This window comes from Miniopterus natalensis, chromosome 9, assembly GCF_054644295.1.
Source record: "Miniopterus natalensis isolate mMinNat1 chromosome 9, mMinNat1.hap1, whole genome shotgun sequence".
In the NCBI taxonomy this organism is placed as follows: Eukaryota; Metazoa; Chordata; class Mammalia; order Chiroptera; family Miniopteridae; genus Miniopterus; species Miniopterus natalensis.
In genome coordinates this window covers 6,420,826-6,441,695 of record NC_142089.1, presented here as the reverse complement: position 1 = coordinate 6,441,695, position 20,870 = coordinate 6,420,826, and the positions used below count along the sequence as shown (strand labels likewise).

Below are 20,870 nucleotides of genomic sequence, written 5' to 3'. Positions count from 1 at the left end.
TAAGTGATGACAGGCTGCCGTTCCAAAGGATAATCATGAAAATTATGTAAGAATATGGCACCACGTTATGAACATGATGCTAAGTCGCCAAAGCAAAATGCACACGGGGGCCTGGGTGCGAGCGGGCCGTGTAGACGGATGAGGGGCGTGGCCATCGGTCTCCCCCGAGCAGCGCGGCCCGCCTTGCTCATCTCGAGGCGCCTACACTAAGCACTAAAATCCTGCGCACACCACATGCTCTTTGCCCAGCTGACAAAAAATAGGTATAAGTTTGATTCATTCACACTGGTTATTGCTGTGTTCACTGTTGTCATTTTTGTTTATTTTTGTTTAAAATATTACAGATGTCCCTTTTTCTCCCCAACGACCCGTTCCACCCCGTCCCTTCCCCCTCCCCAGTCCCTCTCCCCACCATTGTCCCTGTCCTTGGGTTGTGCATAGATGCATATAAATTCTTTGGTTACTCCCCCCCACCCACCCGCCCTCCTCCATCCCTCTGAGCTTCGTCAGTCTGATCCATGCTTCCATGTCATTGAATCTATTCTGTTCATCAGTTTATTAAGTTCTTTAGATTCCACGTATAAGCAAGATCATGCCATGTTTGTCTTTCGCTGCCTGGCTTATTTCACTCAGCATAATATTCTCCAGGTCCCTCCATCCTGTCCCAAAGGGTATGAGATCCTTCTTCTTTACAGCTGCGTAGTATTCCATGGTGTGAATGTCCCACAGCTTTTTATCCACTCATCTCCTGGTGGGCACTTGGGCTGTTTCCAGATCTTAGCTATTGTAAACTGTGCTGCTATGAACATCGGGGTACATATATTCTTTCTGATGAATGTTTCAGGATTCTTAGGATACATTCCTAGGAGTGGAATCACTGGGTCAAAAGGCAGCTCCATTTCTAATTTTTTGAGGAACGTCCATACTGTTTTCCATAGTGGCTGCCCCAGTCTGCATTCCCACCAGTGTACTAGGGTTCCCCCTTCTCCACACCCTCGCCAGCACATGTCGTTTGTTGATTTGTTGATGGTGCCATTCTGACAGGTGTAAGGTGATACCTCATTGTGGTTTTAATTTGCATCTCTCTGATGATCAGCGACACTGAGCATTTTCTCATGTGTCTCTTGGCCATCCGTATGTCCTCTTTGGAGAAGTGTCTATTTAAGTCCTTTGCCCATTTCTTAATTGGGTTGTTTGTCTTCCTCTTGCTGAGTACTATGAGTTCTTTGTACACTTTGGAAATTAGCTCCTTATCAGATGCACCCTTGGCAAATACGTTTTCCCCGACCGTGGGGTTCCTTTGTATTTTGAGGCTGTTTTCTTTTGCTGTGCAGAAGCTTTTTAGTTTGATGTAGTCCCATATGTTCATTTTTTCTATGTCATTTTTTTTATTCGACAATCTAAGGGAGAAGAGGTCTGTGCCCCTAACTAAACAGCCAGGTGTTGCACATTTTAAAAATTCTCGCAGCACACAATTGAACATCGCTGCTCTGAAGTGCTATGTGTTTTCTCTGCTGTGCCCCGCATTGCCTCTGGGCCCTGGCTAGCAGAGCTGCTGCTGGGAAAAGCGTGTGTCTCTTGCCCCTGCTGGCTGTGCCGCGTAAGGGTGGGCCCAGAGCTGGGACACCTCCTGACCAAGCCATAGAGTCCTGGCAGCCTGTGCTGCGCTTGTCCCCCCTTGCGTCCTGCCATGTGCTGGTTCCTGGAACAGGCCGCTGTCCTTACCTGGCAGCATTCATGTGCTGGTACCCTGAGTACTCAATCCCACCCCCTGTACCCCATATAATTTTTTGGCACTTGCCAAGCGGCACAGGGAGTCATTTCATGTTGCAGCCGCCCAGGACATGCCTCGCATGCAAGTTCCCCTCAATAAACTCCATTAATTACCAGATTGGAGTGGCCAGCCCCTTTCTTCGGCCTTTCCCTGTATTCTGCTTATGGAGGTGGCTTTCTAGTCTCAGGGCCTTACCATGGTGCGTACAAACATCCTCCCTGCGACCACCCTTTGTAAAGTAAACCCACTCTCACCTGACATTCCCTAACACTTTATCCTGGGTACTATCTGAAATAATCTTGAGTATTTGTTTACTTGTGGTTTTGACTGTTAGATCCATTATATCCACTTCCTGGCACACAGTAGGTGCTCAAAAATATTGGTTGAATGAATGAATGCCCTTGATTTATGATGTTCCCTCCTCCACTACCCTCCAAGGCACCCTATTTTCTGTTTCTATACAAATCTCACCCATTCTTGGAGCCTCAGCTCAGTTTGTTTGTTCGCCTTTTCGTTGAAGGCCACTCGCGTTCACGCTCATTCATTCAACATTTATTAAGTGCCAACTTAACACGCGCCAGGCACTGATCTAAACACTATAAACACGTCATTCATTTCTTATCACCAACCATGTGAGACATTTATTATTACTCCCATTTAACAGGAGAGGAAACTGAGGTACAGAAAAGCCAGAAGGTACAGGAGAGTTCCAGCCAAGCTGCACAATTACTAAGGGGCAGAACCAAGGCTGACCCCAAGGAGCAGACCTCCAGAGTCATGGACTCCACAGCCTTCCTGCGGATGAGGTGTTGTAGGCAACAGGAGCTGAATTAATAACGTCACCGTCCCTTCTGACATTCTGGCCTTACCAGCTCCTCAGAGTTGAGAGCTCCTGTCTTTGGCTGCTTTTTGTGGCCCCTTCACACTGCAGTTCCCTGCTGCAGAAGGTCAAGGATCGTTCAACCCCAGCATTGTGCTATTTAATTCATCTGTGCCCTCAACACTCTTGTAAGTTATTTAATTCATCATTCTACCCCCACAAAAGCTGTTCCTAATCCCATTTCTGTCCCGCCCGGTCCCAAGCCTTTGCCCTCTAATACCAGATTTTCTGTTCATCAGGTGTTCCCTCCACTTCCCTTTCCCATGCTTCAAAGTTTTCTCCACCTTCTTGCACACCCCCTCCTCACGCACACAGGTCTCTGCAAAACCCCTAGCTCTGCTGTATTTGTGGGGGGCCCTCCCTCCTCCCTCCTTCTCTCCCCGTCTCACCTTTAGGACGCCTCGGTGTTCACCATGCACCTAAGATATGCAGAGGTTTCTCCAACCTCAAATTTAAAAACTCACAACTTTGCAACCGCTTTGTTTCTCATTTCTCCCCTTCTTTCAGAAGATATTGCCCGAGTGCCTCTCCATGCCTGCTCCAGGCAGTGGGGATTCTGGGATAAACAAAACTGGCCAAACCCTCCTCAAGGGGCTGACACTCCGGTGCAGCCAAACTGCTTGAAGCAGCAGGGGAATGCCCCTCCCCCCCTTCACCTGCTCGCAGAAATGAAGCACATCTTGGTGAAAAATGATCACATTTGTTTTATTGAGTATACAATTCCATTGTCCTCTAACTATAATTTAGGATTAATAATCCCTGACTTGGTTAAGGTCTCCATAGGGACCTGCTTCCCACCTTCCTGGACATCATTACTTGTGACCTCACACTTTCCAAGGGTGGTGATCCTGGAGATGAGTCTTACGAGAGGATGAGTTCTGCTCTGAACGCATGCCCGTGGCCCCCAGGAGACCCGAGGGATTGGAGAAAGGTTTGTTTCTCTGGCCAAATTTGATTCCTTCTATCTCACAACCATAGCAATGCTTTTTGTTTGTAAGAGCTGGTGTTACGGGGCCACACAATGGCTGACCCAGCCATGGCTGAGGGACAGCTGCTCACTGTGACTCAGGCCTGGCGATGGGTGAGCCTGGAGAGACAGCCTGGCTTTAGGAACTGCACGGAAGCCCTTTGGGCAGTCCCTGCGGGGCCTGCATTCCACCCGGGACTTGTCCTAGTTCTGGATAGTGATAGTCAGGGAAAAACCCCATGAAGGGAGCTCCACACAGACCCGCTCCACAGGCTCCTCCCCCTGAGCTAGCGCTCCAGAATGGGGGGCGGCAGTTCCTTCAGTTCCTCCTTCTCTGGGTGCACCTCTGACACCTTGTTCATCTTGGCGAAACTCTGATTGATCTCCATGAACGTCTTGCCCTTGGTCTCGGGGACAACCAGGGATATGTAGATGGTGGTGAGGAGACATATCACAGCAAAGATGATGAAGCTGTAGGCTTCGAGGCCCTCCTGCGGGAAGGGGAGCCAGGTTCATGTTGTTGAAGAGGTTTTCCCTTTCCTGCTTGAGGATGCTGCGAATCCAGGGCCCCCCCAGGGTCAGTCACACTTACTTGAATGAAGGGGAAGAGCAAGCCCACGGCGAAGTTGGAGAGCCAGTGGACGCTGCCCCCCACCATGAAGGCAGACGAGCGGGAGGACTGCAGGAAGATCTCGGTGATCAGCAGCGAGGGGATGGGGCCTGGGGGAGGGAGAGGAAGGGCTGTACTCGCCGAAGGCAGGGCGGGGCCCCCGGGGCCTGGACCCCTGCTGCGTGCAGGGCGCCTCAGCCAGGTGTGCAAGGTGGGAGCGGCGAGTCTCCGGGATTCCGGGTCCCATGCTATGATGTCCCTAAAGGGGCCCGTGACCACCTGTAAGGCGCTCAGTGCCAACCACACGGGGCAGCGCGCTCCAGCCGACACGGCCGCGCCTGTTGTCGCTCTAACTGCGCTCTGCCCACGCCCGCCTGCAACAGGGAGACGGGCGTCCCCGGGGCCCCTCCAGGGAGCTCAGGCCGGAGTTTCTACGGCCGATGGTGCGGGAGGGGTACCATGGAAGCACAGGACCAGCTCGGGTACGTACTGGGCCCCAGGGCGTGTCCTATAACGTAGAGGATGACACAGGTGATGCTGAGGTAAGGCATCCAGGTTACTGTATTCTGTGGGGACAAAAGAGAGTTGGGTCACACCCGGCAAAGCACAGACAACCCGGGACAGGGAATGCCGGGCATCTCGGTTCCCAGGGGCCAGCTGCTCCGCCTGGGTTGGGGAAGGATGGCACCCGGCTCCTCTTTCAACAGGCAGTGCCGCTGTTGCCACTGGGAGGCGGGCGGGAGGCGGGCAGTGGGCCGCGGGGGTGGGCGCGGGCCGCACACCGTCCACCCCGGCTCCACCCCCTCACCTGCAGAACCAGGGCGGCCGTGAGCACGCAGCAGGCGGAGAAGCAGACGGAGAAGCCCAGGAGCAGCAGGACCCTCCTCCCCAAGAGCTCCACCACGAACACCTGGAGGGGAGGGGAGGGGAGGGGAGGGGAGGGCCCGGAGGAGCAGGGAGGCTCAGAGCCCGAGCCCCACCGGACACCCCCGACCGAGCCGCCTTCACAGGAAGCTCCTCGCCCGCCCGGCGCACCCCCTTCCGAAGGGCGGCTGCGAGGACAGCCCACGTGTTGTGTGCCCCCAAGGGTGTCCCCCGAATGGCCAGCGGCCACAGCACTGCTCAGTCCAGGGGTCCCATTTGCTCCTGTCGTGTGCCCTGGCACAGGCATTGGCCTCTGAGAAGCAGGAGCACCAGCTCACGCAGTGGAAGCTCTGGGCCTGGGGGCAGAGCCATCTCCATCTTTGAAGAGCCATAGGCCACCTCCCATAGAGGACAGGCTGTCATCTGAGCAGGGCCCAGAGGCTACATGCGAAGGGACCGAGGGTCATCTTGCCGCCTTAGATCTGGCTCCTTCCTCGGCCAGGATCCCCATTCTCGAGGTGCCCCCCATCCTTGGCAGCTCCCCGGGACACTCACGGCCACCATGGTTATCACCACGTTGACAGCCCCCGTGCCGGCCGTCACATACTGGACGTCGTTCTCGCCCACGCCGGCGCTCCGGTAGATCTGGTCCGCGTAGTAGTAGATCTGGGAGACACCCCAGAGGCTGCTGGGCCTGCAGGCCACGGCCTGGCCCCCGCCCGCGCCGCCCCCGTCCCGGGCTGCCCCCTACCGCGTTCACCCCCGACAGCTGCTGGCCGCCCATGAGGACGATGATGGAGATGAGCTGCCACCGCAGGGACCTCATCTTGAACAGCTTCACCACGGAGATGAAGCCCGCGGCCTTCTCGGCCTCGGCCTCCTGCTGGATCTCCTCCATTTCAGCATCCACGCTGTCCCAGCCACGCAGCCTCTTCAAGGCTAAGGGAGGGGGCCCAGGCGTCGGAGGGTGGGCCACAGCCGCGGCCCAGGCCCTTCTGCTCCTCCCACAGGAGAGCCTCACCTTTCCTGGCAGCTTCGGGGTCTTTCTTCTGAACCAGCAGGTACCTGGGGCTCTCAGGACAGAAGGGCAGCACCAGGAGCTGCAGGCCTGCCGGGATCCCGGTCACCCCCAGGAGGATCGGCCAGCCTGCAAGGAGCCAGGGTCTCCCATGAGAGGCCCCCCAGCCAAGAATCCTGCCTCTCGCCGCCTCCACCCCCACAGCACCCAGCTGGCCGCTCTGGCCCATCACCCTGATTGGTTTTCTTCAGAGCTGGAACACAGGCTCTGCAGGGGCAGGGCCATTGTCATTCTCATCCCGTGTCCCCAGCACCTAGAATGGAGCTTAACAAACACTCTGCAAATACTTACAAAATGGGCAGTGATGAACCACCTACCAGGTGGACAAAATGAAAAATTCTGACCACCAAGTAGTACTGGCGAAAATGTGGGCAAATGGGAAGCAGCCACACTGTCATTGTGTGGACATGTGGCGTCTTTAGAGGACAGGTCGGCAGGAGTTGGTGATGCTGGACACCCTCCCAAGCTCTGACCCAGCAGTCTCGCTCAGGTGTATGCCTGGGCCACCAGGGCATGCAAGCTGGAATGGTCAGGGCAGCCCTGGTTAAGGAAGAAACCCAGGAGCAGTGCCAATGTCCACAGTGCTAGAATGGACACATAAACCGTGGCGTGGCTTGAAAAGCAAGGCTTGAAGGCGCCCAGCAAGGTGCCCATCTCGCCAATGCCATGCTGGGCATAATCATCTACCCGGTAGGCCCCACTGTAGGAAGTCCAGAAATGGAAAATAATCTTGGCAAAAGGTGGCGAAACTATAGGGCAAAGCAAAGATGAGATGGTCATTAATATTGACTCAGGCCTGGCCGGTGTGGCTCAGAAGTTGAGCATCGACCTAAAATTCAGGAGATCACGGTTCGATTCCCGGTCAGGGCACATGCCCAGGTTAAGGGCTCAGTCCCCAGTAGGGGACGTGCAGGAGGCAGCCAATCAATGACTCTCATCATTGATGTTTCTCTCTCTCTCTCCCCCTTCCTGTCTCTGAAATCAATTTTTAAAAAAAGTTTTTTTTAATCCACTCAGTGCTTCTTTTGGGGTGGGAAGGCCATGACTGAGGGGCACACAGCAGGCTTCTGGGGGACTGGCACAGTTCCGGTTCCTGACCTGGGTGGGGGTCACACGGTGTTTGATGTCTATTTGACTAAATGTACACTTATGCATTACGCGTTCTTTCTACGCAGGCTTCATCTCACAGTAAAAACGGTTCAGTGAGTGAGTGAGGAGTTCGGGCTCCTAAGAGCTGTTAACGCCCCGGCTCACCCCCTCATCTACTCGGGCTTGCAGCCAGCGATGACCGCACACAAGTGTGTGCTGCGTGCGTGTTTACGGGCTCTTCATGTGTTAACCCACTTCTCCACCCCAGCAATGTCAGGAGGCAGGTACAGGACCAACCCCATTTTGCACACAGAAAAGCTGAGAGGCCTGAAGGTGCAGGTCTCTTGCCCAAGATCAGTTATTTAGGAACAAAACTGAGATTTGAACCCAGGCACGTGGAACCCTGGGCTACTCTGAGCCATGTGCTGAAAGACTTTCTGTCAAACTTAAGGTGATGACCACCTGATGACCAGTGATTTACCACTGGCCTAGAGTCAGGGTCCGGGGGGCCCTGTGACTCCCCAGCTCACCCACAGGGGCCAGGCCAGTGGTGCTCTTTCCCGGTCTTTGGCATGGGATAACACACGGACCCCCGGCAGTGGCGCTGCTGAGAGACTCAAGGGAAGTGGAGCCTGGAAGTCGCATGCACAGAGCCCGGTGTGCTGGTGGCCGTCACCACCATACCTAGGCCCTCATATGGACAGCCACCACCAGGCCAAGAGAAAGCCAGATAGCGGCGCTTCCTGCTCACTCAAAGCCACCTCCCCCATGTCCTAAGAGGGACTAGAAACTGTCAGCCAATCCGTCACCACCAATGTGTGGGGGTCAGGGCAGGGTTGGGGTCCAGAGGGACAGCCAACTGATTAGAGAGAAAAGACCAGCTCACAGAACGTCCAGCCGAGCAGAGGGAGGGTTGGGGGCCCTGAGGCGTTGGGCTTACCTTCCTTGGTTGCAAGGACATTCCGAAGGCCGAAGATCTGGGCCACGAGGATGCCGACAGTGATGAAGAGCTGGGGCACCACCCCCAGGGCCCCCCTCAGGTTCTTAGGGGCCAGCTCCCCTAAGTACATAGGGACAACGTTGGAAGACAGACCTGGGAGGAAGTGGAAACAGAAACATGATCAGGAAACATCAGTGTGGCAGGGACAGGCTGTGTCTTCAACTGCATTTATACTTATTCGGCAATCACATTAGCTCAGCCGAAACTTTCTCAAAACTGCCGAAATGCCCTGGCCGGGTGGCTCAGTGGGTTGGAGCATCGCCCCATACACCAAACGGTTGCAGGCTTAATTCCCGGTCAGGGCACTTCCCCAGGTTCCAGGTTCTGTCCCCAGTCGGGGTGCGCGAGGGAAGCAACCGATGGGTGTTTCTCTCTCCCTTCTTCTGTCTCTAAAGATCAGTAAAAACATATTCTGGAGTGAGGATTAAAAAGAAAAACTACCAAAGCAAGCAAACACTTCTTTTAATTCTAGGTCCTTTAAACTCTGAGGAAGGAGAATAGTCTGACCAAAGAAGTTCATGGACAGGTGCCTTTTTTTCTTGACTGGTGTCACCTGGAGACATGAGCCATCCTGGCTTCAGGCCTTGCCCCCTAACTGGCTTGGTCTCAGAGAAGAAAAGCCCAGGGGTGGTCCAGACACTCTCTCCCCTCTTGCTCCTCACAGGGAATCTATTAACGGAGGGTCAGGGTCCCCTGCCCCACCCGCTCTACCTTCCAAGATGGTATATTACGTAAGGAACAGATGCACCAATACCTTCACAGTCGCCGAAGCCACTTTTATCAATCAGCATTCAAAACTGAAAGCTATACTGTGGGACAACCGCTGCCTGGGATTCAAGTAATGCACAGACTACTTCTGAAGCCCTAATATTTAGACTTGTAATTTTTCCCATCTTGCTGATATCCGATCCCTTTAAGAACAGGCAGAGTTAATTTTATAAGCTCTGAAGTTTTTGTACATATATTATCCCATCTAACTCTGCTCAAAGGCCAGCGAAAGGCTGGGACTCTCGGCGGAAGGTCAGATGGGTTGTTACCAGTCCCCGTGTTGCACAGCTACTCATGAGTCCAGCCGAGGCTGGGAAAGACGTGGGCGTCTGAGAGCAAGGGTCCGGCCAAAGGGAGCCGGAGAGGAAACAGAGTCGGGGTGAGAGGAGGTCAGGGCTGCTGGTAACGGGACAGTATCTGATAACACTTGAGCTAGCAGGGAACTGAAGACCAAGTTTCCAAGCTTTGCAACTGTGCCCAAGGATATCACTGCTTAGTATCTGAAAAGAGACATCACGGTTCATTAGTACGGATTCTTTCTGATTTCCAGAGTAAAGAGGTGCAGTCTTTAGAGCAACTCTTAGGTGTCTTGGGGGAGGGCACCCCACAGGCCCAGTGCCCAAAAGGCTGGGGAGGGCTCCACGGTCACCACTCAGGCCCTGGTGGCCGCATCCAATGGCAAAGCCCTCTGACCTTGACTTAGAATAAAGCTGAAGAGTGAAACCTCAGGCGGTTGGGAAGAGATGGGATTCCCTTCACGTTGGTGGAAAGCAATCTCTATTTTGTCTTAAAAATGACTCCAGGGGGCAACCCCAGCCAGGCTGTGCTGCAGCCAGAGCCAGAGAAAGTGGCATTTCAAGTTGACATTCCTTCCGCGAAACACTGGGTCAAACAGCTGTGAGGGGCCGCCACTCGGCTGGGAGCACCTGCAAGTCCGGGTCGCCTTTCTCTGTCACCCCGTGGCGGAGGCACCGCCCGCTTCACTTGCAGGGTGCCCGGGGAGCTTGACCTTACACTTCCCTGACGTGTTCAGGAGCGTGGGAAGAATTCACCACGAGTGGATTATGCTTCCGCTGCTGTTCTCCTAGTGTGACAGGAGGGCCCAGGGGGTTCCTGACACCTTTTCAGGGGCTCTGTGAGGTCAAAACTATTTCGGATAACCCTGAGGTGCTCTCTGCCTTTTCATTTGGAGGCGACATGCCATGTGATGTCACAACCGGCAGAACACAGAGCAGGTCTGAGAGTTGGCATCCTCTACGGAGCCAAACATGAAGGAGATTTCCAAAAGTGGCAAGCAATACCCACCTTTCTCACTCATTTTTTTTTTGCTGTAGAAAACACAGTTATTTTTACAAAGACATGTAATGGGCTTATTATTGCTATTTTCAAATGAATCAATACGTTTCTTGGCTGCAACTTCTAATATGGTAAATACTGATCAATAGAACCCATGCGAGCAAAAACTCTTGGGAGCCCGCAATGACTTTAAGAGCGTAAAGGGGTCCTGAGGCCCAATAGTTTGAGAACTGCTGACTTAAAGTAATTCTTACTTAGGAGCAAAGGTTGGGGGTTTTTGGCTGCCATCTGTTATCTGTCAGAGCCGAATATTTGTCAGACCCAACTCTGAGTTGTTGGATGGTCAATGGGAGAGTGGCTGCACCTGCTCACTGCTGACAACTTTTAGAAATCATCAATTTTTTCATAAAGCTGAACCCCCACCCCCTGTGCCCCCCGCTGGGAAAAGTGAAGGTGGGCATGGCCAGGTGCCCTCAGGGCTCAGGTCAAGATGGCAGGGACCCGTCCAAGTGCCCTCTGGAGAAGCGAGTCCCAAGTGAGGTTTGCCAGGGGTGGTCCTTCTCTCCTTGAGATGCCCTCGTCCCCTGAGGAATCTTCTTTTCCTCTTTTTCTCCCAGCCCTGCAGTTTCTCGCCATTTCCCCTAACGCCAGGCTCCCTGGCATCTCTCCTGCGGTCAGTTAACTTCAGCCAAGGGGTTTGCTGACACCTGGCCAAAGCATCTGTCCCTATCCTCATGTTTGGAAGGAGAAACTGAGTTACTTGGCAATGCCAGGGCCGGGTGGAGCAGACAAGTGAGGTGCCCAGGGGGTAGCATTTCCAGGGCATTCATCCTCAGGTGCCCACCTGCAGGTGCCCAGCCCAGCAGCGGCGCCTCCTAACTCTACAGCCAGGCACCTCACTCACCTTGAGCGGCCTGGCAAATGCTGCCTACAACAGATCCTGAGCCGAGGGAAGGCCACCGCAGGGCTCCACCCACCTCGGTCAGTCTGGAGCAATTGTAGGGGACTTTTCCATAACCACCCAGTAGGAAGAACAGCCTGGGCTGCTGAGCTCTGCAGGGTTTACAAGGGGAGAGACCTCAGGCTGGCCCTTCCCCTCCTCAGCAGGTGGGCGCTGAGGGCCCGAGGGAAATAGAAGCCCTGACAAGCCCTGTGCAGACTTTAAATTCCCCTATGAAAGCGGAGAGGTTGCTATCATTGACTCCCGCCCATTAGAAGGATCCATACATTAGGTTTCTCAAGCTTTTTTGACCATGACAGAAATGCATTTTACATTGCAACCCGGATCTCAAGTACATATGCAGACAAATAACTGAAACCAAAGTTTCAAAAGAAAATCCTTACCTTGACTGCATGTGACACAGTCTACTCTATTTAAAAGAAACAAAACATTGCTCACTAAACCAATGTCACCGTGACCCACTAACTGGTCCCGGCCTGCTTTTAGAAAACACAGAGATAAAGGATTGGAAGGACCCTCCAGAACCTAAGATTCTATGCTCCCGCCTTTCAAAGAACAGCTTTCTTGGCAGGAAACGTCACAGGGAAGATCTGCCTGCTGTCCGCACCCGAGACGGACATAGGGGCTCGAGCACGACTCGCGACAGCCCAGAGGGACAGCTCGAGCGTCCGGCCTCAGAGGCCCCAGACTGGGGCAGACCCGGCGCCCGTGCTCCCTCCTCGGGACTGTTCTTAATCACAGCACGGTGACGACTGTCGCCCTGCTTACCTGCGCATATGCCCACCAACAGCCTGGACAAGATGATCATCTCGAATGACCGGGCAGCTTCGCTGCTTCCCATCAGGATCGCTGGCACAATTGAAAAGACGTTGTTCAGCAGCAAGGTCCCTTTCCTGCACAGGACAAAATGTCAACCAGTTTGGGCCTGGCTGCCCAGCTCGGTCAGTCGGAATGTTGTCCCGATGCAGGAAGGTGGCGGGTTTGATCCCCGGTCAGGGCACATACAAGAAGCAACCCGTGATGCATACGTAAGTGGGCCAGCAAATCGGTGCTTCTCTCTCCCCTCCCGTCTCTGTCTCTCCCTTCCCCTCTCTCTCGAAAATCAATAAATTTAAAAAACCACAGAAAACGAACAGTGTGGTCTAAGGAGTCGCTCATTCGTTTAAGAATGTTCACCGGGTGTGAACTTGCTGACAGCAGTAAGCAGTTTGCAGGAGTACGGTGCAAGGTTTTTGCAATCATAAACTAACATGATTCTGGTGTAATCTTTTTTTTTTTTTTTTAATATATCTTTATTGATTTCAGAGAGAGGAAAGGAGAGGGAGAGACAGACAGAAACATCAATGATGAGAGAGTCGTTGATCGAGCCCGCAACCCGGGCATGTGCCCTGACTGGGAATCGAACCCCGATTGCCTGGATCCCAGGTCGACGCTCAACCGCTGAGCCACGCCCGGCCGGGCTCTGGTGTAATCTTAAAACCCAAACTGAGTAAGAACATCAGGAGAAAAGCATGGGCCAACCTCACATAGATGCAAAAGTCCTCGATGAAATAGTAGCAGACTGAATTCTCCAGCACATGTAAAACTCTTTCCATGTTAAGAACACATTATTTAAGGTTATACTGGGGAAAAGATAAGATTAGCAATTGAAACTGCAAAAGAAGTCAGTAAAACTTGATATCTATTATGGTTTTAAAAAAACAAGCTTAACAAACTATAGAGAGAACTTATAAAGGTGATATCTCGTAAAAAACCTACGACAAACTACAAAACAATGCCAAACAGAATATTTTTTCAGGGATTTTCATAAACCGATTTAAAAATTAACACAGAAGAGTAAAGGGACATGACTAACTAAGATAAATTTAAGAACAATGGACTTTTTACATGGAAAAAAATTGGTTTTTTTTTTTGCCCTGGCTAGTTTGGCTCAGCGGTTAGTGGGTCGGCCTGCAGACCGAAGGGTCCTGGGTTCGATTCCCCATCAAGGGCAACTCCGTTGCAGGCTCGATCCCCGGCCCTGGTCGGGGCCTGGGTGTGAGGCAACCAATCAATGTTTCTCTTTTACATTTTCTCTCTCACTCTCCCTTCCTCTCTCTATAAAATCAATAAACATATCCTCAGGTGAAGATAAAATAAATAAAAATAAAGCAACAGGCTGAGAAGACATCTGTCTGCTATAACAGAGGACAGTGTGAAGGTGACTCGCACATGCTCAGAAATGAAATTTCCCGCCAGCTGTGTAATCCTGGGTTATTACAGCATCTCTCTGTGCCTCATTTCCCCATCTTTGAAAAGGGGGTGGGCTTTTGTAAGCATTAGAGGAATTAAAAACCCTACAAGCACTCAGATGGCACATAGGAAGCCATCAAAAAAGGTTAGTTGAACAAGCCACCGTCTGCTCCCTTTGTGGACTGAACCACAAGTCCCTCACTCAAAGAGAAGGGTCCTGCAGACCCGACTGATGTCCTGCTCCCAGGGGGCCCACAGGGAAAACTGTGAGTTCAATACCAACCTCCCAGGAGGACCTTAGGATCTTAGATCCCAAACCAGAGGCTATGTGTTCCTATTCTCAGGCTTTTTTTGAAAATACCAGAGACAGAACCAAAGTCTGGGTTCTGGCCTTGCTTTGACCCCTGAGCGAACTGGACCTGCGGCCAAGAACAGGAAGGTGATCCCACCCAGCCTCCCTGGGCTCACCCGGGGAGGGAGAGGTTGCCGGGAGGGCTCTCAAATGCTGTTTACAGCAAGGCTGGTCTCTCGTGCCCGTGCAGCTTACCCGGGGCAGTGGGATGACTTCAGGGCCTTTTCTGGAATCAAATACAGACTCTGCAACGCTTCTAGAATTAGGGGCAAAGATATAAGCTCTGCCCTTGACGTTCACGACACTCACAGTGAGTCACCCTGGGACCACACGGTTTCCCAGGGAAGTAAGGGCCTGATAGTCCCAGCCATTTCAGAATTTCACAGGAATTTAATTTGGGTTAAGTTTTGCATATTACTTGGTCTCAAGGTGAACGAACAAATAAGTGGGGGGTAGGGGGAGGTAGAAGAGGGTGTCAGGGGGATAAATGGCGTTGGAAGGAGACTTGATTTGGGGTGGTGAACACACAATACAATATACAGATGATGGGCTATAGAATTGTACACCTGAAATCTATATAATTTTATTTACCAATGTCACCCTAGTAAGTTCAATAAAAAAGAAAAAAAAAGAAAGAAGTTAGTTTGTGTTTGTTTAGGAGGTAGAGTTCAAGAACACTGTGCTATGGTCTATGTTGGGACTGACCTTTTGGCCATATCATCTGGTGTTCGACTCTCCCAAAAGCCAAAAAAGAAGACAGAACTTGGTTTTGATTTTGGTATAAAACAAAACAAAAAACTCCCAGGTAAGAGAGCAGAGACAGTGGGAATGAGGCCTGATCTTGAAGTACTTTTTCTGTGTCCACCCCACAGCCTGAGACCTGCCACCTCCGCTTCTAGCCCAAAAACCTTGCCTAGGTCCCCAAACACTTGGCCAATGTCTGGTCTTCAGACCACATTAGAAAACGGAAATCATCTGGGTGGTATTGCCTGGTCTCACAGTAAGGATTCCAGCTGTAGGCCTGGATTTAGACCTCTGATGGGGTCTGAGAGTTTTGGGGAGTTGGAAGGTCACCTTCCCTTACCTTCCAAGTTGATTCACCAGGAAGCCGACCATGAGGGAGCCGATGAAGCCTCCGAAGGGGAACATGGACACAGAAAGAGACCACAGAAGGGTCAAGGAGAAGTCGCTCAGGTAGTCACTGGTTCTATCATAGTGGGTCTCGTTATAAAATTCTTTCATGAGCTGGAGAAAAAGCAAAACAGAGCACCCGAAGAACGTGACCTGGCTTTGCAGAAAGAGCGCCGTTAGGCCGTCGGGCCAACAAAGGGACAGCCTGGGCACACAGGCATCGACGTTGGTAAGTGGAGGAAAGGAAGTCAGGACAGAGTTGTATTAACAGCAGTTAGCGGGGGCACCCTGGGGAGGACCCTAAGGCCTCCGGTGGGCAAACTGCCCGGATGTTTCCGACCCCAGAAAGGACCGGCTCCAGTCTTCCAGTCTGTTGGGTGATCCCTGTGCTCCGGGCTCCTCCACAGATCGCCAGGCTGCGGGAGTCAGAGGCCAGCCTACCATGTGTCCAGCCAGGCTGGGACCTGGTTCATCCCCAGGGCCCTGTGCCTGCCAGTCCCCTGGGGCCTGTGCTGTGTCCCTTTGCTCGATGACCCATTGTGTGGCCCTTCACACATGTGCAGTTCCACCCTGGTGGCCACCCACTGGGGCCCAGGCTGCTCCAAACCCACCACCTCCCTGTTTCCTGGGGGCCGAGGCTCACTCACCACAGTGACCTACCTGGGCAGGGGAGTTGATAGCGGCCACATTGTACCCGTACTGGAAGGAGGACCCGAAGGCAGCTATCAGCGTGGCCAGGGCAAGCAGGGGCGTCAGCCTCTGTGGGGGGGCAGGGGGTGGTGTCACAGCTCAGGTCAGGAGGCAGAGGGGTCCCCTACTTACTTCAACGTCTTATAGGAAGACAGACGGACTGGAATCTGAAGATCCGAAGTCTTTCATCGGCTCCCTATCTTGAAACCTGCCCTCCACCCAACCGGGGGTTAGGACAGGCTTTCTCAACCACAGCGCTTAGGGCCCGATAAGTCTTTGTTTTGGGGGGGCTGTCCTGTGTGCATGGTAGGAGTACCCCTCCCCCACCTGTGACAACCCAAAGGTCTCCAGACATTGCTAAATGTCCCGGGGCTGGGCAGGGAGTTGCCCCTGGTTGAGAACCACTGGGTCAGAGGGACACTGAGGGACCTACTCAAACACCCCATCTAATGTCTGAATCGCTTCAGTGACATTCCTGCTACGTGGCTGCATTTGCCCCACTGCCCTAGAGATCAAAGGGGGGAAATGCAAACCATTTTAATTCTTTAGGGCCGCCAAGTAATTCCTTTAGCCCCTGCACTTTCGCTGTGACAGGCAGAAGGCACAGAGAGCAACTGTTTAAGTGCAGACTTCTGGGGACCCTTAAACACCCTCTGAGAGTATCCCCCTGTGACACGAGGAAGCTGAGCATTCATTCAGACAATCCTCCGTGACGAGCAGGGGGAAAACAAGAGAGGAATCGACAGATCTCACTTTGAGTTTGCCCGCTGCCATCTCTGAGCTTCATTTCCACGGTATTCAGTTCCCTCGTCTTTGAAATGAGGGTGCCGCCGCCCAGAGTTACTGCGAGGACGTTATAAAAGCACCGGCCGCAGGGAGGCTCTGCCGCTGGGCCGGGCCTGGCACCCCCGCGGGCACCCGGCCTCCAGCGCCGTCATTCACGCACAGCCCGCCTCGGGGGACACACGCCCCTCCGGCTGCCTGCGGGCAGTGTCCCGTCTAAGCTAAAGAGGACCTCTTGAGAGAAGGGAGGGGAGGACAGGCAGAGAGCAGGTCACTCCCGCCTTGGCACGATGCCCCGAGAAGACGGGGCGACAGGGGACTGCTGTGGGCAGGAGCAGGCCTGCAGGGAGCCTGCCAAGGGCGACGCCCCGAGGGGAGCTTCCCCCCTCTGCTTGGCTGCCCCCAAACCAAACCAATGAACCGGCGTTAATTCACCGGGAAGCTCCGGGCGAGGAAGACAGAGCCACGGACAAGGCAGCCCACGGAGCAGCGGGCTCTGGTTTCCAGTCCCCAGCTGTCACCATCCTCTGGGACCAGCGTGGGAAGAGGGTGACAAAAGTGAGGGGAGCAGGTGATGGTGCCCAGGAGGGAAGGCGGGTTCCGGGGCTGTGGCCACCCTGCCCTGTATTTCCCAAAGGCAGGGGGCACACTCACACCCACACCCATAACCCCGCACACCCCACCTGAGATGTAGGACACACAGGACACTCCTCGCTCAGTAGGATGGTCGGAATCAATGAGACAGATCGTGGCTGTCAAAGGTGTGGGGCAACCGGAAGCCTCTACCATTTCTGGTAGGAACGTAAAGCCACTTGGGAAAAGCGGTTGCCTAGGGTTAGGGGACAGGAGGAGGGGATGGGGGGCTAAAAGTGAGTACAGGTTTTTCCAGGGGTGATAAAATGTTCTAAAGTTGCTTATGGTGGTGGCTGCACAATTCTGTGAACAGAACTGTATACCTGAAACAGTGAATTTTATGTTACATTCTCAATAAAGGTGCCGTATAAAAAAGGCATGTAAAAGAAAGCCAGGGATTACGCTTTCTTTTTTCTTTCTTTCTTTCTTTGTCTTCTTTTACTTTTAGATTTGGGACAAACTGGGAACCTCATCCCTCATGCCCACAGTCAGCTGGCTCCCTGTTCGTCATAATGCTGAGAACATCGAGGCTCTAGCGAAGGAGACATTTTCAGGGCTGGCTTCTGGCAGGGCGTGACTCGGGGCGCGGGGAAGGGAGCCCTGCCCGAGCCGGCTCCCTTAGGGGTCCGTCTCCGCACCCCGGCCCACCAGCAGGGACGCAGGAGTCTCCAGGCAGAATGCCCAGGTCCCTGGAAAAGCGAGTTTTATCAACACTTTAAGTCGCTTTATCACACTATGGGACTCAAAGTTTTACAAGCAGACACTGAGGTCCACGTGGAGGGGGGAGAGAGCTGGAGGTGCCTCGTCTCGTTGCTGGGGATGGGGGGCGGTCAGAGCACAGCGGCTGCAACCCAAGAGCATGGGATTGAATTCCGGCTCTCCCGCTACGGGCTGTGTGGCCTTGGGCCAGTTCCTGAACTCCTCTGTGTCTTGGCTCCTTCACCTGTATGATGGGGACAATGACACTACCTTCCTCACGGGACTGATGTAAAGAACAAATGAGTTCACATACAGGGGTGGACAAAAGTAGGTTTACAGTTGTTCGTATGGGAAAAGGCATGCGGGTTATGATGACTGCAACAGCTTTATTAGCTAAAAGAATGTGACAATGGCACTGTGCACTTAGTCCAGCCTCGTCAGGGCCCAGATTGCTGGCCTTCGCTATTTACACTCTTGCCGCCCACTTGCTATTCAAGCGCACTTCGGCTGAGTCCTTGTCATCAATAAACCACTTTTGCCTGCCCATCTATAAAACGCTCAGAGCCACACCTAGCCCGTAGTAAGCTGCACACGGGTTTGCTATCATAATTAATTATTAACAGTGAGGACCCAGAGGGAAAGCTGCTTGCTCAATGGCACTGAGCTAGCTGTTGGCAGGGGCATGCCACCAAAAATGGGCACTTGCACTTTCCAAAGCACTGTAGCATTTTTCTTTCAATCCATTTTATCTTTTCCTGTTAGACCAAGAGTCTCTTTCCTGGCAGAAAGTCCTAGATGCACATCGGACAGATTCTTTTCTCTTTACATATGAGGAACCCAAAGGCCAGTGAGGCTGGGGTCACGCAGCCACCAGGGGACAGAGAGCCAAGCCCTGCCCATCTGCCAGGGCAGCCCTGGCAGCCCAGCCCCACTCCCTGCAGGCCTCCCTGCTCCCTCTACTTTTCCTTGGCTCCAAAATCTCCCCTCAAATCATCGCTTAATGATTTGCAGACTCTTACAGTTAGTCAGCAGCGGAATAGTTTGTTTTGATGTCTCCCAGGAAGCCCAGCAGTGCCCAAAGGGGCAGGTCCACCCTCAGGCAGCCCCAAGGGGAAGACTGCATTGTGCTGGGCTGGTGCTGGAGGCTTCCTTCCCTGGAGAACGGAGGGAGCAGGGAGCCGTGATCAGCCCATACCTTTTGCATGTGACCATTGTAATCATTTCCTTTCAAAATGTTTTGCTCACTTTCAGGCTCCACCATGTGGGGGCATTTCCCTTTTACTGCAGTCACCTGGGGACACAGCTGGGCCGTGCATTTCTCTTTGAAGAGGGGCACAGACCAGGTCAGGGCCTCCCCTGACTCTCCCAAACCCCTAAATTCTTGTTACCTCCCAGTCCCTTTTCTATAGACTAGAGGGGCTAACACTTGACTAGTACTTTCTTAGGTGGTTGTGAAAAATCAAACAAGATAATCCAGGTGAAGGTGCTCGGTAATTTCTGAAGCAGTGATTCTCCTTGGGGTGGGAGCGCTCCTGGCAGCAAGGGAGGGGAGACCAGGGATGCTGCTCAGCACCCTACAGCACAGAGGCCAGCCCCCACAGCGAAGAGTTACCCAGCCCAAATGTCAACAGTGCGCTGCTCTAATCGATGATCCAAAAGTAAGAACACCTATGGGGAATTCACTATGTGCCAGGTAATTTACATGCAGGCAAATGATCTCATTTAATTGTTCCAGCAGCCCTATGAGATGGTATGGTAAATATACCCATTTTATAGATGAGAAAACTGAGGCACAGAGGAGTTAAGTAACTTCCCAAGTTCCTACATTTAGATTAGAATGGAGCAAGAATGAATTCCAGGTACCTCTACCTTCCAAACCCGCTCTTAATCTATGAACTACAGAGCATGTTCCAAAACCTGCCTATGGCAAGGGTCTCACACCCATGACTGAATAAATAATAATCTGCACAGATATGTACCTCTCCTCCCATACATGCAGCAGATGCTGTTGTAATGAAAAAAAAATACAAATTTCTGAAAGGTGTTAAATTCATATTATCTTTCTGTCTTTATGCATTTTCCTCAATCAAGAGACTCTAAAGGTGTAACGGTAGGCCCAGCAGAAAAATCTTTGGTCTCTAAAAAACAAGGGAGTCTTGTCATCAGGTAGGGAATCTCTGCTACACATGTGAATTATATTCAAACCCTGCAACAGCTTCTCTGCGTCTGAATTCATGCTGGCTTAGTTATGTTACCTGCTGAAAAGGACAATTCAAAAAGTCTGAAGCTAAAATCAGAACAAAGTGTGGGGGGCGAGTGCCTCACGGGCAACCCTAAGGATTTTGTTGCTGGTTCGGAGACCCTTCACCTCAAGGGCTTTTGGCGAAGAAAGTTGGGACAGATGAACCCCTCGAGTCTCTTCAATTTGTCCAGGCTGCTCCGCTTGAATGATTCCCAAAGGATCTCTAAGGCTAAACCCTCTAAATGCCTCCTTTCTCTAGTCCCTGTAAACATGCAGCTGCTGGGTGAATGGCGAGGGCAGGGCAGCCACCCGGAGCTCCCAGGGGGACCCCCTGCGAGCTGCACTGGGGGGCCCTGGAGTGGGCTGCTCCGTGCCCCCTCCCCGGGAACCCCACTTACCCCTTCCCCCTTGAGCTTATTCTGCTGCTCCATCCTTGCTCCGGGAACATGCACAGCTTCCTTCCTTTCAGCCAAGAGAACGGACTCACTGGTTGGGGACAGAAGACATCCCTGGCTGCACTTTAGCCCAGTCAAGTAACGGCCAATAGCATTTTTATAGCCAGTCTAAGGCAGAATAACCCTTTCAGGAACCCAGAGGTCTGTCATTCTTTCACTTCTTTTAAATGTCTGCGGTTTAGCTCAGCAAGCGGGCCCCCCCGCCCCCTCAGGATTGCAGCACAGCCCCTTCCTGATGGGCACAGTCTGTGATCCCCACTGGGAACACCAGTCAGGCTCCTCGTGAGTGACTGGGAGGGTTATTTCTGTCACAAACATGTGGAAAGAAAGCAACAGCTGCCACCAAACCCTACACCACATGGGGTA

General features: G+C 52.8%; 1 protein-coding gene across 1 annotated transcript; it reads right to left on the bottom strand.

Moving 5' to 3' along the window:
• Window positions 1–3,810: 3,810 nt before the first annotated feature.
• Window positions 3,811–20,480, bottom strand: SLC2A5 (solute carrier family 2 member 5). Its single transcript, XM_016214569.2, has 12 exons — window positions 20,448–20,480; window positions 15,663–15,761; window positions 14,956–15,116; window positions 12,056–12,180; window positions 8,203–8,355; window positions 6,117–6,242; window positions 5,847–6,034; window positions 5,651–5,761; window positions 5,040–5,141; window positions 4,722–4,797; window positions 4,214–4,341; window positions 3,811–4,112 (listed from the first exon to the last, which is right to left on the bottom strand). Exons 1-12 carry the CDS (start codon window positions 20,478–20,480, stop codon window positions 3,909–3,911), a joined length of 1,506 nt encoding a protein of 501 aa, XP_016070055.2. The 3' UTR covers window positions 3,811–3,908.
• Window positions 20,481–20,870: the final 390 nt, after the last annotated feature.

Excerpts from the sequence above, each read along its gene's own strand:
- SLC2A5 (XM_016214569.2), bottom strand. The coding sequence starts at position 20,480 with ATGGAGCAGCAGAATAAGCTCAAGGGGGAAGGG. Across the intron at positions 12,181-14,955 it reads CTGGTGAATCAACTTGGAAG|GAAAGGGACCTTGCTGCTGA; the intron begins GTAAGGGAAGGT and ends TGTCCTGTGCAG. Across the intron at positions 4,113-4,213 it reads TGCTCTTCCCCTTCATTCAA|GAGGGCCTCGAAGCCTACAG; the intron begins GTAAGTGTGACT and ends CCCTTCCCGCAG.